Genomic DNA, 18159 nt, shown 5'->3' on the forward strand with positions numbered 1-18159 from the left:
TTATTAACCTATTTTACAGGCTCCCAAGAGAAATACAAGTCCTATCAATGGTTCTTCACTGCATGAGACTAGTATCAGAGGACATGACATTATTTCGCTTTGATGTCTCTCCCTCAAGAATACTCCCTTTGATGAAGTAGTTCAAGGGCAGGCATCAGAAAAGTCTGTTGCAGCAAGGTACAGCAAATGGATCCAAGCCACATCAACACTCCATCAGTAAAAATACAGAGTAAAATTCAATTTGACAAGCAACGCAAGTATTTGTTATCACCACGGTCCCAGTGGACAGCAATACCTTGTGTTACTGTTCACTTCCTCTTAGGCCAACTTGATACAAGCATAAAGAGTATTACTGAAACTAAGCCACAAAGGATGGAACTTGTATTAAGTTTCTGAGGTAGTCACATTTTTATTTATTTTTTAAATTTTAAAGTCAGACTAAATAAACTACTCTCTTGAAACTAACCTCTTTTAAACTTTAACTATACAACAACATACTTGCCAACACACTTTTTAAAGAGCTGTTCTTTCAGCTACAAAAATGTATCTTGGAAAAATGAGACATGACAGAGAAACAGATGATTGCAGCGCATTTGAGGGACAGTCACAGCTCTTAAAAAGGCAATTTCAAGATAAGAGTTTGAGGCATGCACAGCATGCCTGAAGGTCTAGTTAATGACATTTCCTAACCGTGCCTATCAAGCGGTTCACAACCCTGAAGAACCTCAAACATGCATTCTGCTGCTTCTTTTTCCCAGGATGCTGTGCACAGCTTTCTTTCGAATAACTATTAACCAAGTTGTTAAAATGCCCTATATGTTCATTTGTATGTATACTCACACTGATTCCCTTATCCTGGTGTAAGTAATCATATTGGATAGTAGGTGGGGTATGCAGTCTTAAGAAAAAAAATTGCTTTTCTAGAATTTCTGTACTTTGTATAACCCCACAGTTTTTAGTTCTGAAGGAATTCTTAACAAGTGACAGATGCAGTTCATTTCTACCTACCATTATTCCATTTCAAATCTGAACTTTAGATCTTACCTGTACATGGTCCATTGCCAGCAGCAGACAGGCAAACCTACCAGTTAAATGGAGCTTAAAGCAGTAAAGACACACTTCAAGAAAAATCTCTTGAGAGTTTTAATTTAAAAAATAAACCAGGTAACATTTTAGAAGAGGAACATCCCATTCCAACTGAAATTTTAAAATACATTTCCATGATAAAAGAAAAATTTTGGATCTGAGCCTCATGGAAGCTACCAAGTAATAAAGAAACTAATTTTTCACATTAATTGTATCTATGTTTTTGTTTTCCTGGATTATATGACTGTCGGCATTTTTACTAGATTGATCTAAATCCTCATTTTCAGTTTCCATAGTACTGCTTTCCACAGGACTGTGGGACGATTCTTCACCTACTTCTGCTTCCATTTTTATGACTAAATCATGTTCTTTATCTTCCACATCCATTCCTTCCTCTGTTTGTGCCAGCCTGTGTTGAACTTCTTCCTCCTTTTTACTTTCTGATTCCTCCTCTTTCCTCTTTGCTTTAAACACTTCAACTCCCATCATCCTCAGGTAATGAAGCCTCTCATTCTTGGGCACGAAGGCACGGAGTGATGTCTTTCCTTGCCAACCACACAGCACTATAGGACACTGGAGATCACCAGGTTTTCTACGAGCAAGCAGTTATGTTCAGCCAACTAAGAAAAAATTATTCTTCAAAACTTAATTTTATAGCTATACGCTGATAAATAAGTGCACAATCTTTAATAGTGAATGTATTTTATAACTGTTTGTAGATGCAGTATATTGGTCTTAACTTCAATATTTAAACAGGTACCTGCTTGTCTACAAGGAAGCAAGCAAAAAACCTAAATCTCAACGCTATTAAATTTCTCCAACAGGCAAAAGAATTTTCTGGCTCTGGTTTCAAAAATAGCAAGCATCAGTAAGATGAAAGTTGACATTTAAAAACTTCTCAAGAGCTTTTAGTATTACTTTGTCAGCTAAAAAAGAACAATGAAAAATTTCACCTTTTCCTGTTAAAAATGCTTGTCTCCATGGAGAAACAAACAAACAACATGCAGTGATACTGTAGACCTCTGGCAGAAACACTGGTCCCCTATTATAAAGCTACATTTCTTTTAAGAACACACAGGCAAGATGGCCTCTTTCCCTCCTACATTCTTTGTATCCTGTCTGGCTGACCTTACTGTATCTCTGTGCCTCCACTGCTGTTATTGCTGACTAAAAAATTCTTGTCCAAGTTCTAAAACTATAAATGAAAAGCAATGCATCTACTTACCCAGGGTCTGGGTCATACTTCAGAACTATACTTCCCATCGCTACAGGGAAAAGGAGTGGGAGGAACATGACCAAAACACACATGTTATTTGGTACAATGTTAAAATTATTATCATTTGAAAATAGTCAAGAAAACAAGTTTTTAGCCACCCAGGATGAACTGATTAGCAGTTATTTACATCAGTACACTAAACTATAGGCAATATAGATAATACCAATTTTTTTTCTTTTTATCTCAGACCAAAGTATTTATATAGTTACAAAAGCAGCTGTCAACCCTGCCCCCACCCAACCCCCAAACAAATTAAAATACAAAAGCACACAGTAGACTAATTTACTCACTAAATCTAGGAAGGCTCTTTTATTTAACTAAAATGATCATAGGAGTTCTCCAACCCAAACTTTAGAAAAATTGTTCTTCCTATTTTGTCTCATTGCACCCTAAAGTACAAGGACCAGCAATGACTTGGAAACAAAACAAAATAAACAAAAGCTTGAAAGTGAGCCTTCATTTCTTCAAGCATCCAGAGCAGAGGAAACAAAAATTTAGTATGAGTAGAAATTGCACTTCATATTTATCAAAATAAAATCTGATTAACTGTATATGATCCACAGATTTATTTTTTTGACAAACAATTGCAGACTGCAAACAGTTTCTGCTGGAGGCAGTACTAAGAGGCATTGGGGAAAAGAAAAAAAAGATCAGTCACATCTATAAAATATTTGTTCACCAGGTATTTTGAATGCTGCCTTACAGCACTGCTTCACAGCAGTCACAGGTTTGGCAACTCTTCTGTCCTCCAGAATTCGTAAACCTTAAAGGCAGCGATCACAAAGGACTACAGTTTCTAGCAGCACACTGGGTTTCAATAATGCTCATTTATCTAACTAACAAATATATTTAAGATAAATTTAGTGAACATTTTTAACAAACATAATTTATGTGACAGGATTCTCATAGTCTTCCCTGTAACACAGAACAATCATTTTGTCATAGGACAAATTAGAAGGCTTACCCATGTCTTTGACCTTCTTCTGTGTTTCACTGCTAAATTTACTTAAGAATGGATTTTCCTGGGTTAGCAGAATTTTAACATCATCTATGCAGACATTTATAATCCTTGCATGAATGAATGGGTAGAGAGTATAAATTCCCTGTTAAATAAATAGATACAATTGTTTCAAAATGCAGTCTCTGATGCAAAAATGATAAAGACAGTTATGGCCTTTAGCTAGTACTGGGAAGTAATTTTCAGATTCTTACACCATTGTGAAAAACACAAATTGGCATCAATCTGATAAATTTAACACCAGCTGTGCTATAGGCTCTAGAGGAAATCAAAGTACCTCCTTTGAAAACACAATGCTGTCTCGTTACCTCTTGTGCTAATCTGAAAGCGCATCCAAACTGTTCGCCATCGCTGTTGCGAGACCAGACTTTTATCCCTGTGTTAATAACCTGCAAACAGTAAAGCCAACAATCATCATTAAGGCGTATAAATTCTAAATCACCAATCTGAACTTTGTTTCTCCTGAACTATTCAATTGAAAGGAGGAAGAAAGGATAGCTCTCCTGTAATGTTTGTTCATGTGCACTGGACACTGAATTAAATTCATGTGAAAATTTGTTCAAGGAAAAAATGAATTCCCAGTATTTCAGCAGGAATGCCTTTCACTCCTTCCTTTCCATGTTGAAAACTGAATACTGTGTGGAAATGGCAGTCTTAAAATGAGGGCAATGAACTACTAAGATCTAATTTTAATTTTAGTTTGAGTAAGAGTTTTCTGGGTGATTGTGGGAAAGTTAATCGAGGACACAATTTTAATATTAAGCACTTGTGCCTTTTTAGGACACCGTATCCTTTGCGATACCCAAAGTCTTGCTGCCTAACAGAATGCAGCAGTTTCTTAAAATGTTGTCAGTTATGTAGCCATTTCCTGCATGTGGAATAAAAGGGTCATTGTTTATCCATCTCGAAGATCTGCCGCAAACAGTTAGTGAACATCCTTGGAAAATTTTCACCACTCAACTGGACAAGGCCATGGACTGTATCTGATCTAGCTTTGAAGTTAACTCAGAGCAGGAAGGAAGCTGGGCTACATGAACTCATTCTATCTTAAATCCCTCAACAGATTTTAAGACAAATCTTTGGCATTTGCATGGTATTTTCCCTGGGGAGTCACATTAAAAAAAGAATCCCTCTAGTTCTAAAACTACTTTATCTCACTATCATTCAGCTCCACAGCTTTTCAAAATATTCAGCGGTTGAAATTACTTTGAGACAATGCCTCCACGTAACCCAGCCAGCTAACAATTCAGCTGAAGTTACGTGTTATTTTGGGTAGGCTCTCAAAGCTGTTAATATTTTATAACTAAGCGGCTCATAAACACAACAGTGTCAATGTCATCTTGTGAATGCACCCAAAGGCCACATAAAAATGCGGGCATGCACAGAGCAGACACGTATTCCTTTCCTCCGCTTTTAAGCTTACACCTGACAAAACCCATACTGATTTTAATTTTGAAGACTGTTATACTTACTTCTTAGAGACAAGTTTTCATGTCTTTAATAGAGAAGGGATAGAAGGGAAAACACTCATTCAGACTTTAAAAAACAAAAAAGGGTCTATCAGTGGGCTAATCCGCTACAGTAAGCTCAGACAAAGTTTGAGATATCCACTGATGCTTATGATCTGTTGTGAAAATCTGAAGAGATGAAGCATACCTTCATCTTCTCACTGTTGTTCAGAAGCACATTCCTTAGCTCCTTAGAAACCATGTACAGCTGTCTCTTCTTTCCTTCTTGAGTTCGAGTTAGTAAATTCATCTTGGGAAATGATGGGTCCAACGCATAAAACTTCCTGTGATCATAGTACTTTTCTGATTAACTGAACAATGAAATGACATACTCAAAGTGCATGAGTTAGCCCATTTCTCAAGCCTTCCCTGCACATCCTTGAAACTCTGGGCCCAGAACACAAAGATCAGACTTTCTAAGATGCATGACATCAGAAAAGACAACCTGTCATAGACACTGAGACGCACTCAAAAATTTCCAGTGCAAACTATACTTGACGGTTCTCATTTAAGGAGAGTTTAAGTGTTGAGGCAAAAGGCACCTCATGCAAAGTTAAGGAAAAAGTTCTATGTATGACCATCTAGATCTCTCTTTTGTGATCAACTGAACTACTAATATTCTTTAGCTACTAGGAATCTTGCTGCCAAAACAGAAACATTTTTTCTTACTGGATAGGAAGGAACAATGGATCATCTTCAGGGAGAAACACAAAAGGGTCTTCTTTAAAACCAAACAACTTCATTTTTTTAGATGGTGGTGGTCTAAAAAGAAAATGCCATTGCATTGTCAATTTTAGTTAAAGTATTTGGTTTAAAATCAGTATATTCAGTTAATTTAGTCAACACTTGCCTTATGGCATACAATACCCACAATTTAACTTCTCAAAATGAGGAAGTGCTTGAAAACAGAAACCACAAAACCAAGTAAACACAGATTTCTGAGGGAGTAATTGTAAAGGCAGTAAAGATGTTCAAAAGGTTAACTTCTGAAAGCATTTTTTTCCTAACAGTGAAGAAAGGAGTAACAGACTTTGACAACACTAACAAGCAATAGTTTTCCTCATTCACTGAAATATGAGAGAAAATGTGGAAACACAGGACAGCTGAGCAGATTCGTTAACTCTTCTTGATCAACTTCTACATGAGTCCACTAATAAAAGAACTACAGAATACTCAACAATTATGAAGCTGTCACAGGACTTAGATATGGCCTCTTACCCACATACTCGTTCCTTTTTGCTTTGCTCAGTATCCAAATTCTGCAGTTCTTGAGTTTCTTTAGAATCCTCATTTTCAGCAAGTGCTGGTTCTCCGGTAACACATTCACAACCATTATCTGAATTAACTGTTGACACTTCAGAATCGCCTGTTTGTGGCAATTTCTGATGAATCTATTTCAAATGACAGTTATTATCAATGATGCAAAAGTAGTATCTAACTTGGAACAAAAGGTACCTATATTCTCTTTCTGCATTTGTATGCCAAGTGCTTAGACGGATTTAGGGAGTTACTCTGATTACTAAATCAAGATACCATTATAAGATACTGATCTGGACAACTTCTCACCAGCTATACAAGAAAGTTATTTTTATACCATTTGCAAAATCATGTACAAGCACTCACAGTGAAGACTATTTTAAGGAAGGATCTGCTGTATTCCTCCTAGCACTCCAAGTGAAACACACATCCTGATGCTGCACGCTTTCTGTAAGAGTGCTTTTTACTTACTGCTACATACCATTTATTCATACAGTGTTCTAATAAGGCAAATCAAACAAACAGAAACACCTAAAAGGGATTCACACAAGACATTTCTCTCAGATATGAGCAATCTGAGAGATCAAATATATCATGCCAACTTAAGCTCCTGTTGACAGGATTTTGAAGAAAATTGACAACAAATGGATTAAAGTCAAATATCTGATGCTGCTGCTAACAGTTTTACATCCAACCCTGCTGCTGATCTGCTAGAATAATCTGCCAGTGAATCACTCCTGAGTAACCAGCCAGAGTAAGATATACTGAAATCAGAATTAGTGTACAAGCCAGCAGAAAAAAGCCTTCAGCAGAGGGACCATGCACAGCTGAAGGAAGCAACAGCTTAAAGTAACCAATGTAATCTGCTTTGTAATTCTTTCAAAGACTTAATTTTATGCTCAAGTTTTATCTTGCTACTTTACTATGATTTCAAAATCCTCCCTCTCTTTTTTTTTCTACTTTAAAAGGAGCATTTCTTAAAAATTCTTAAGGAATATAGGTGACACACTGAACTAAAACTGAAGGGCAAACACAAAACAGTTTCTGTTATGTAACCGTTCAAAACCTCCAGAACATCTAGAAATATTAGAAGTTAACATTTCAGCTCTTTTAAAAGAAGTTACCTTAGGCTGGCGCTTATTCCATGGCATTGGAGATTTTTTTATTAACACAGCCACAAAGAAACCTCCTGTGTTCTGGTGATGTGGCAATATCCTAAGACTAGAGGGAGAAAACAATCAAACTGTCATGTATTCAGCAGCAGCATTCAAGCTCTCAAAAAGTACTAGAAGTGTCACATTTATATTTACTTTCAAGGTAAACTAAGTATTGCTGGTAGGATTGTGCAGATTTAATTTAGCAAGCTACAAACTAATCTAAGAGCGTTCTGGCAAAACAGCTTCCATTAGTGCAATGAATTCATTTCACTGTATGCATCTGAGCTTTAACAACTCATTTCTAAATACTCTTTTTAGAATATCTATGGAAAGTCTTTCACAGCAAGTAAGTTACACTGTTAAAACATTAAAGTTTTACACACTTTCCCATTAATTTTGGCTCTGTATCTCTGTTGGATGCAAAGAATTCAGCATGTTTGTGTGAGTACTTATTCCTTCTAAGCAACTTTCAATAAATTTTCTCAGTTTAATGGAATTAAATATAGTGTACTGCTGTTACAAAGGATGCAATCAAAACAGACGTGTATATATACACAGGTATGTACTGGAATACATTCCTAATTTGACCTAATTATAATTTGCCCACCATCATGAAAGGGAACCATCAAAACCTCAGAAAATATGCTCTGCAAAAACCTACCAACGCTCTAGATTCATTGCCTTTAGCTTCTCTTCATCTTTTACTGGAAACATCGTGGGACGTATTTGTGTTTGTCTGTTTGAAGGCACATCTTTCCACTCTTCCAACCACTGTCCATCTTTCAACATAACCTTCAAAGGAGTAAATACAAATACTGTGAAGAACATAGGTCACCATTTTACAAGTTTTAATTAAAATATTTTCAAACCAAGGTTCAGATGCCAAAAAAAAGCAAAGTTATTTTCTGGTAAATTAAGTTCTTTAAAGTGCATTTGTTCCTTTGTGCATTGTATGTGTGCACTTAAGAGTGGAAGATTCTTTACACCTGTGCCTCTTTTCTCCACTTTGTATGCTTCAAGAAGCATGCAGTCAAGTGAAGACTGATTGTACAATCAACTGCAGTGGTCTCTGGTAACCTTCTCTGACATACAGAACACCAAAATCTCAAGGAGAGATGGCGAGGGAATAGGATGAGCAAACTATGAGATTTAGGATACACTCTTCTCCGCCAGACTGGCTGTGAAACATTCTGCCATAGACAGCTTTAAAGCACTATTACAAAGGTAAAAGCCTACTGCAGTCAGAGATTAGAAAAGAGGAATCATTTTATTACATAAAAAGATGCAAGAATGCAACACAACAGCTTGTTAAGCATAGAGCCCCATGACATAGGCAAACCTAGGCCACAGATAGATATGTATTTTCAAGGAAAGTTACTGAAGAATCCATCCCCATGAATTTTAGTGTCTGTGTCTTTAGGTGACTCAGAACACATCTATAAATCCACTCTGAGATACAGAGTGGACATAACATCACCTCATTCTCAGGGTCAAAGGTTTTGAAGGTCTTTTAAGATACAAGCAGGTTAGAGCCACAACTCTTGTAGCAAGGCATTCTGAATGCACTTTCAGCAAGAATACCTAAGGGGGGGAAAAATTAAAATGTGTCAAAAAGGAAAATTTTACTTCAGAGCTCTAGATGCCTGCTTCTGTACCAGACACTTGGACTGTAACAAAGGTCACAGTTTGGAATATGTGGGGCAAATATATAAAATTAATGACTGAAATGAAGGCCTTTTATTGTTAAGGCAATCAAATAGAGAAGTCAGAGACAGTGACTTCAGCACTAGCAAGCAGAATGAAGTGTTTTCATGCATCTTGCTGTGATTGATTTGAAGGGTTAAGTGTTTTAATAGAAAGTTTAATGTAAAATTTATCTACATTTCCACTGAGAATGTTAGAACACAGATCTCAATTTCAGAGTCATGAAGTTTGCCATTTCTCATCCACTGATCAGATCACACCTAAAATACCATGCCTTTGCACGTTCCTAAATTAGAAATTACTGTAGTTCCAGAATTAGTATTTTCACGTCCAAGTATGCTATATGTCATATTGCTACATGGAGTCAAAGTAGATTCTGAACTGCTCTCCTTTGGAAGTCATCAGTTTCAGTTCATTTGTTTCTCTCAAGAGATTGATAAATAACTGGAATTGCAAACAAGTCTATTTTGGTTAACTAGAATAACTGCCCAACAGCACTGCTCTGTTCAGTCTTGGCTTACCAGACTAACCATACAAAGTAACTGGTAGACTGACAAAGCATCCATAAACGTGCTGAAAAGTTCTCTATTGTGCATTTCACTAGCCTCTTGTTAGAGCAGAATGAAAGCTAAAAGTGTGGCAGAAATAGATTACCAGATTTGGAGTGAAAAAGGTCTCTTCTTTCAAGATTCTGAAATAATTCATTGTAGTTTGTTCATTGTCTGGATTAAGGATAGAGTACTTAGGTGCTTTTTCCAAGTACCTAAGTGTTCCTTGAACAAAATCTTACTTGTATTTTGCAGTTTACAGAGATTTACAGTCAAATGCTGCTCAAAAATATTCAATGTAATCACTAAGCCAGAGAGCTCTCACTGAACAGATGTTTCACCAGGAAACTGAAGATTACACCAAGTAAAAACAGCACCAAAGCAAGCAAATATATTCAGTAATAACCTAGTCAGTGAGGCCTGCAAAGGTACAATAGCAGCAAATAAGAGCTGAAGAAAGTCTTGCAAACATCCAACAGTTTTTATTAGCTTACGTTGAAAAACACCCATTAGGGAGATTTGTATTTCCAATCCAAACACAGAAATAAATGTTACAGAGAATACTATATACTCTTGGTGATCTTCATATACATACATACATGTATGTAAGTGTAGCTTTCTTTATACAGTACAAAGAGTAAAATTAAGACCACAGAGCCACAGTTAGGCATTTTACATTTATCCTTCAGGTACTAACAGAACTGTAAAAAGGAAGGAAATCTGGATTTCCAACGGCAGAACATAAGCAAGCCTTTATTACATGTATCTTGTACACTAGTGTACGCATAGGCATAAACCTCCTGACTGCAAGGGACTACTGAAATGGTGAGAGAAGGTGCCCACAGACTGTAAAGATGAAGGAAGAATAACTTAAAACGTGGCTGAAATTATGTTGCCACCTACAGGCCACATGCACAGAAAAGAAAGAGGAAACAACACAAAGAAGCTAAAGTAAAAAGAGGACAGCAAATGACAAGAACTTACCATCAGAAAGATTTTTAGCCCTCTCCCCTACAATACTGTATTGGCTAAAGCTCTGACGAGCAAATCGCTATCATTACTTTGCTTCAGTCTAATTTTTTGAAATACTACACTTCAACACTTCCCCAATTTGACACTCTACCCTGATCAACAACTTCACAGAAATATCAAATTAAGTACCTTCCATTTTGTAATTCCTGGCATCCTCTTCAAACCTGGTAACTCAGAAGAGACATCAGCAAGTTCTAAGGCACCTGAAATCCCAAGAATATAAACATTCTTGAAAGCAGAGTTTGAGAGTTATGTTCCTAATTAACTTTTATAAAAACAGCTTTCCTCCAAGTTTTAAGATAATTTTTAGACCATTGTTTTTTAAAGCTTTCAAGGAACAAAATCTTATACAGTAACTACCATAAACATTAATTTCACCAAATAGTTACAGTAAGACACCCAGACTCTGAGACAGGCAGACATGGGGATCTTACCCACAATGCGATGTCCATACTGCTTTGTGCTCCTATCTGAACAAGTCCTTACCACTTTCCAATCTTGCCATTGTTAAAATGAACACTGGTTAATAACTCTGGCTAATATGCCAAGCATAATATAATTTACTGGAAACACGTCTGTATTATTCTTTCACTCAGCATGCAAATAAACTATCTCTAAATAAAATGTCCTTTGAATGGAAATTAAATAGTCAATTCCTGATTATCTGCAGGCATTTTAGCTAACTGCTGTTTCTGAGACAATGAAATTTGTGTTATCTGGGGCCAGACTAGTGACTGGCACCAAAAAAAGGCTACACAAAACAGGCTACTCTACTTCCAGAACCTGCTCAGATCCAGGAGCAGCTGCTTCTACTCTGTACAAGGCTCATCTTTAAGTGTGTGGAACTTTTCATGCAAATTCTAATTAGATGTCTCCAAACTTCAGTTTACTGACTCTGTAAAAAGTGTCCATCAGCTCAAGACAAGAAATTTAGGTTACTTAAACTACTGTCACAAACTGACACAGTGCAGCTTCTCAGCTCATTGCAATTTTTCCACCTCTTGTTACTTTCGGTGATGGAGATTCAAGAGCAACTTAAGCAAGCTTCCATACGCAAGCCAAAAACATTAAAAAACCCCCATGAAGATGCATATGAAAATGTGGGTCAAAGGACACTAAAGTTATCAGTGACTCCCATCTACCCATGCACAAAGAAACATTCCTCTAACTGCTTAAGTACAACCTGGGCTTTTTACTCCTATATAGCATACAGCAGCAATGTCCTATGTAGTGTATTCCAAAGGAAACAATAATGTCAGACAGGCACTCCAACCAGTGGAAATGGTTAGCAGAACCCAGCTAATGCAGATGGAATTCCATGGATCTGTAGAAGTCTTTTGTCTATCATAAGCATGGCTTCTTCAGGTCTGCACCTGATTTAGGCCCATTTAAGACTGCTCATATCAACACAAATGAAATCCTACAGGTATCAAAAAATTACTGCTGTTTTACTTACACTTCACTAATCACATGCACATTCTTTTTAAGGCTGAGAAAAGATTTCCTCACTCTGTCCAAGTTTGCATTCTCACCTTGACTCTTTTCCAGCAGAGATGCAATCACAGCTTCGTTTTCAATAGGATTCAATGAACATGTAGAATATACCATCCTCCCGCCTTCTGCCAGCTGCTCAACACCACGGGTTGCAATTCTTAACTGCAATCTAACAGAACACTCTTATCTAGCCAGGTATTCAGGAACCAGAAAGAAACTACATTGCAGTCACGTAACTCTCCATGGACTAAACCAATACTTAGCAAGTTTCAAAGCTATTACCAGTACACAAATTAAAGTCAGTTTCAAACCAAGTCAGCTTAGTGCACTCTACACTGCAAACACACAACTACACCTACTAAAACAGCAATTAGGTCAAACATTAACACTACTGCATAGTAACCTTTAACATAAAATTCTGTATTTTGTTCTTTCTAGTGTTCCATTGCATTTATAATAAAGTGCTCAACACTAGAAAAATAACACACCAAATCCTAACTCTTCACCTCAAAAAGCTAGAATCAAAATGAGGAGAAACCTGCCTATTACAAGTATTTTGGACAACACAGCTTAGCTGGCACTGACCTTCTTAGAAAAGTTATCACTGAGCTGGATCACCACCCTATAAACTACCTGTGTACTTGCAACTAAAATAAAACCTGCAATTTCAAATGCAAGCAGTAAGAAGTCACCACATGTCAGCTGAACCACAGTTATGATGACACTCCTAGTTTGTTACAAACACACAGTAAAATGCTGTTAAGATCTTTCATCTGTGTTTAAATTGTTATTTTTACTGTGCCTGTACTAGGCTAAGTACCCATTCACCATTAGTTAACATAAATCAGTGTCAGGTAACTGCAACTGTTCATGTATTGTCTCTAATATTCTAAAGCTTTTAAAACAATACTATTAATTTTTACAAGTCTCTGTATTTTCTAATAGTACTTTATCTGCCTAAATGCTAAGAAGCTCAACCAAATTATTTGTTCCCTGTTTTATTAGCTACCTTGTCTAAATTAATTCAGTGTCAGACATTACTAATAGTACAAGTAATTTAGATACACATACTTCACTTCTCACATCTAAACACTATACTTTCTCTGAATAGCACATAAGCTCTTGAGTTGAGAGACAAGTGATTCTTCTGAATCTGTAGAAGTGAATGCACACACATTAAAAACATGGGAAAAACAGGCAACAGAAATCAACGTACAGAGGTACAATAAGCATTTTTACCCATGAAGCTGCAAACTGTTTTGTGTTGTCCATTTTTTCCATACATCAATGTTTTTCCTCATGGTTCCATCTCCACTGTAATAGAGATTAAACAGATTTGTATTATATGTCATTTATAGCAGCAAGAAACAAGTCCCTCATCCATGTTAAGTAGTTCTCCTATGCTGTACTGTTTGTTTCTACACTACCTTTGTATTTTAGTATCCCGAGTACAAGTTCAAAACTTGAAAGCCTTCAGCTGACCAAATTCAAACACCACTTGGAATTAATCAAGTTCACCATGTTTTGGTATCCCTTTAGGTAAGACAGGTTAAAACGTTCACCTGTTTTAGAATTTGTTATAAATCGTAACTTGCTATTCAACTCCAAAAGAGTAACTCAATAAAATAATTCTAGCACTGCACTTAATGCAGTAACTTCTGTGCACTGAAGATTACATGCAAGATACCTGCAGGGGACATCACATAAAATCCTGTCATAGAAGAGGACCTCTTTTCTTCCATCAACATCTATTTGTAGATTAGGAATGCTGGAGGCATCATGATTTACCACCATGATGCATGGACTGTTTAATCTCTTAGCCTGATGAACCAGCAGATAGCAGCGCTTGTTGTCGACATCGTTAGCAATTACAAACCCCTCTGAGAACATAAAATAGTGGAAAGATGCTTTACTATTCATCAGCTAAATAATTTTACATAGTTTATTGCCTTATCTTCAAAGTTTTGTAAATCTTTCACTAGATATTTATAACTAAGACTGCTTATGAACACACGATACCTTAGTGAACATAAAAGAATATAAAGTTGTCAAGGATTAACTGATGTACAAAATGTAGCCTCAAATGTTTTGTCTTTCATGCAATGGACGTACAATACTACCAATGGTCTTTCAACTTTTCACTCTCAAATTAGAGAAAACCTCCACTGCCACATCAGATTTTCAGCAGAGCACAGAGCAAATCCACTCCTGTCAACTTCACAAATTCCATGGGCAGTATCTATCTGAGCATCTAATGTAAAAGTTCTTAAGCTTAAAAAAAAGATAAATATCCTGACTATCTTAAGGCTAAAGCAGCATAGTCCAATGTTTGTGGGATACCCTTAAAACAGAAGGGCTTATGGGCCATCATTTACAAAGTATACCAGATTTATATTCAAAAATTAAGCTCTAATCACATCTACTGTAGTCTGAACTACGAAGATAACTACCTAACACATATCTTTCCTTCAAATCAAGAAAGCACACAAAAGTCCAAGGAAAAGGTGAAGTACTTCCCATGTTCTATCACTGAGAATTCCTATGTAGTCACATGCATTACTTATCTGTGATATTAATCATCTACAAGAAAAAGTGGAAATTTAAAGTCACAAAAGTTTTTGGTAGTTTTACCAGACTTACTAGGAAAAGAAACATTCATGTCTGCGTGCAACATTTCAATAAGTTGTGCAGTCTTAGATCCAGGTGCAGCACACATATCTAGAATCTACAAAGACCAGGAAGTTAAAAAGGTGCTACTTTGTATTTTCAAGTACTTGAGAAATTTATTGTGTGTTCCTGTTAATGATTGTTGCATATATTTGCAGAATTATGATTATTCTGAACACAGATTTGCAAAAACAAAGTACAGTTCCATTTTCTGTATGATTTATCTCTGAAGGTCTAAAATACAACGAAGACTTTGGGTTGCAGCAAACAAATGCATCAGCTGAAAAAAAACAACTGAAAGAAGTCTGCATATAGATATGGGCATACAGTCCTTTTACCAGCTCACAAGTAATTTTGACTGAAGTTAACTGGAACTGTACTTACACTCACACACATTAAGGGCAAAGTTACACTCCATTGCAAGTAGTACTTTTCCTTAACTATCAGTAAACTAAACAGAGACAACCCAACACGTCTGCGTTGTAATGCAAAAAATCAGAACAGCATGAACTGCTTGTTTCTGTATACTGGAAGAAGTACTTGAAAAATATTCAAACTTCCCTCAGGCAGCAGAAAAGTGTAGCACCAACACCTGATTTCTAGCATATTTCTTCCTCCTGGCACATCATAAACTTGGTCATTCATAGAAGTCACTTTCACAGCAAACCATATGACAGCTAACACTTTTTTTCTGAAGTAGAGAAGCTTAAATTCTTTCTTCTTGCCTACTTAAAGATTTTTTCAGAAACATACAACTATTATCTTCTGGACTTCCAGCTTCAGTAAGTTAGCTGAAGTCAGGCAACAGGATAAAAGGTGACAATGGCTCTGCTCTGCTCTGCTGAGTTCATCATGCAAGACCCTGGCATGAACAAGACTAAACCAGCAGAAATGCAAAGAACATTTACTGATTGCTCCAGAGAACATGTGATAAGTGCTGGCACACAGTAGTGTTAATGTATTGTGAAAAACACTCAGTATGACAGTGCCATATATGCCTAACAGATTTATAGAGCATATAATCTGTTAGCATATAAATGTGAGAAGGTTTATAGAGCTTCAAAAGGCACAGAGGGGTGAAAACTACCCAGCAGAGAACATTATCATTTGGATCTGGAAAATGACATCTGTTCACAACATGAAGTTAGAAACAGTCATCTTACTTTAAAATGGGGTTGAAGCATGAATATATAATGTAAGTGTAGCTAATTACATTTACACCTTGAAAGTAAGATTATGAAAGTAAGATTATGTGGCTACTTAAAACCACAGTATTTTTTACAGGGTGCTTTTTCACCTATATGCAACAGATATTCCTATGGCAGTGTATTTGTAATCTGAATACCAGCTGATTGCTGTTTATGTGCAGAAAGCATAAAACATATCAGCACAAAAGTGTGTAACAGTATTGATACCATTGTCATTTATAGTTCAGTCAAATTATCTACTAGGAAAAAACTCTAGTGCACAGTATATTCTAGAGTTACCTTATGATGAGGGCTAACATTAAGCAGCAGAGGTGGGATCATACTAACAGCCTCCTGACGACTGATGTTTCCCTTGGGGGAAAAAAAACAAACAACAAAACCAAACTCCTTCTAACTGCACAAAAGAATGCATTCCTTTTGCAAGCATTTCTTTTTCATCTCTGCATAAAAAGAATGTAGTGAAACAATCTCTGTGTAGTAAAACAATAAAGCAATCCAAACCGTAGTGTTATAAAACTGGGATTAAATTCTGTTAACGTTTAACAAAAAAAATCACAGTATTTTACCCAAGTAAAATTTGTTATTATTACATATTTAATCCAATTTTTTTTAAATTCTATGAGTGCAGTTTCTGCTCAAAAGAGGTGAAACTGGCTTTAATCAAGTGGTCGGTAGTGACAGGTTGGACTCGATGATCTTTGAGGTCTCTTCCAACCTTGGTGATACTGTGAGAAATCTCCATCACTAAAGGTAAGTCTTGTTACATACGCACTCGAACATTTCATCAGATTTAAATATTTGTTTTGTAGCAGCAGCTAATTATATTACAGGGATATGTTTTCACATTCTGAAGCCAAAAAAAACAAACACACAAAACAAACAGCAACAACAAAAAAAACAAATTAAAAAACCCCCAAACAATGAAACATCAAATCTAAACTAAACCAACAAAACTAAACACACAAAACCCCACAAACAAACAAATGAAAAAACCCAAACCCAAAGAAGCAATTAGTTTAGGAGAAGTACTTGTAACTGCAGTTATGTACCAGAGTCACAGGCTGAATCACTATGAACGGCAACATAAAATCCTGATTCTTATGAGAAGATGTACAACCTCAATTTCTCATAGCACATTTAAATAAAACACTGCTCAGGATATGTAAAAACAATAAAAATCAATATCCTTCCAAAACTTACACATTCTGTCTCGCTAACCAGAAACTGATGAAACTTCTCCAGCTCTGGTGACTTGCGCAAGATTTTTCTACTTAAGTTAGTGTGCCAGGCTAACTCTTCTGGGTACCTGGGCAAACAGATGGAAAAAGAGCCATGGCAAAAAAGAGAATGAAACCAATTGGTCAGGCTCTATGTTGGAAACACGAGAGGTGCTTTATTTCACTTCCAGTTGACTTACCAGCTCAGTGCTTGTGGCATTTCGACTTTTTGGCCATCCACCTGCAAATCCTGCAGTTCTTTGAAGTACTTTTCCTTCAAGCAGTGAAGAATCTCTTTGGCGTGGCTGCAAGGGAGAGACCAGCATTAGAGCGGCTGGAGTCAATCCCAGAGACCAGACGGCCGCGGAGGCAAAAACGGCAGGTACTTGCCTGCTCCAGGCACTCGGGGCAGCGGGGCGGGGCGTACTGAGCCCCGAGCCCGCCTCCGTTGCCCGCCCCATGGTGCCTACCTCCGGTAACCGGTGATGCGCAGGGTGGCGGGCAGCGGCTCCCTCAGCGCCGCCATGAAGGCATCCCACTCGCCGGCAGGCACGATACCCAGCTCCCGGTAGTACCGCTCGAACAGCTCGTTCTCCTTGACGATCTCGGGGTAGCCACCGGCCCAGCCCTGAAACACACCACCACTGTCAGCCCACCATGCCTACCGCTCCCCGCTCCGCCTCGGCCCGGCTCTCACCGCTTGGTTTCCGCCGCCATCGTCGCCGCCCAGCTCCTGCTGCCGTTGCTGCTGCTGCTGCTGCCGCCTGCGGTCGCGTGCACGGCGGCCCATGACGGCCAAGCGCCGGACGAAGCCCACCACCCGTCCCGCCGTCAGATCGGCCGTCCTTGTCCACTCCCAGCCAGAAGCACCACAGGGCCAACCGCCCGCCGCGTGCTCGCGCCCACCGCGCACATGCGCGATGCCTGCCCCCCAGCTCTCCTTCCGCGCGGTGGCATGACGTCATGTGCTGTCATGTCATGTCATGT

General features: G+C 37.7%; 1 protein-coding gene across 1 annotated transcript; it reads right to left on the reverse strand.

Annotated features, from left to right (window-relative positions):
* Positions 1 to 939: 939 nt before the first annotated feature.
* NSUN2 (NOP2/Sun RNA methyltransferase 2) lies at positions 940 to 18006 on the reverse strand. Its single transcript, XM_054164088.1, has 19 exons — positions 17870 to 18006; positions 17643 to 17800; positions 17373 to 17477; positions 17156 to 17261; positions 16235 to 16306; positions 14721 to 14805; positions 13768 to 13960; positions 13320 to 13394; positions 12119 to 12249; positions 10716 to 10789; positions 7964 to 8094; positions 7270 to 7366; positions 6107 to 6279; positions 5558 to 5650; positions 5037 to 5172; positions 3689 to 3769; positions 3327 to 3465; positions 2312 to 2351; positions 940 to 1678 (listed from the first exon to the last, which is right to left on the reverse strand). The coding sequence occupies exons 1-19, from the start codon at positions 17960 to 17962 to the stop codon at positions 1279 to 1281; spliced, it is 2382 nt and encodes a 793-aa protein (XP_054020063.1). The 5' UTR covers positions 17963 to 18006; the 3' UTR covers positions 940 to 1278.
* Positions 18007 to 18159: the final 153 nt, after the last annotated feature.

Source organism: Dryobates pubescens, chromosome 9 (assembly GCF_014839835.1).
Source record: "Dryobates pubescens isolate bDryPub1 chromosome 9, bDryPub1.pri, whole genome shotgun sequence".
Lineage (NCBI taxonomy): Eukaryota > Metazoa > Chordata > Aves > Piciformes > Picidae > Dryobates > Dryobates pubescens.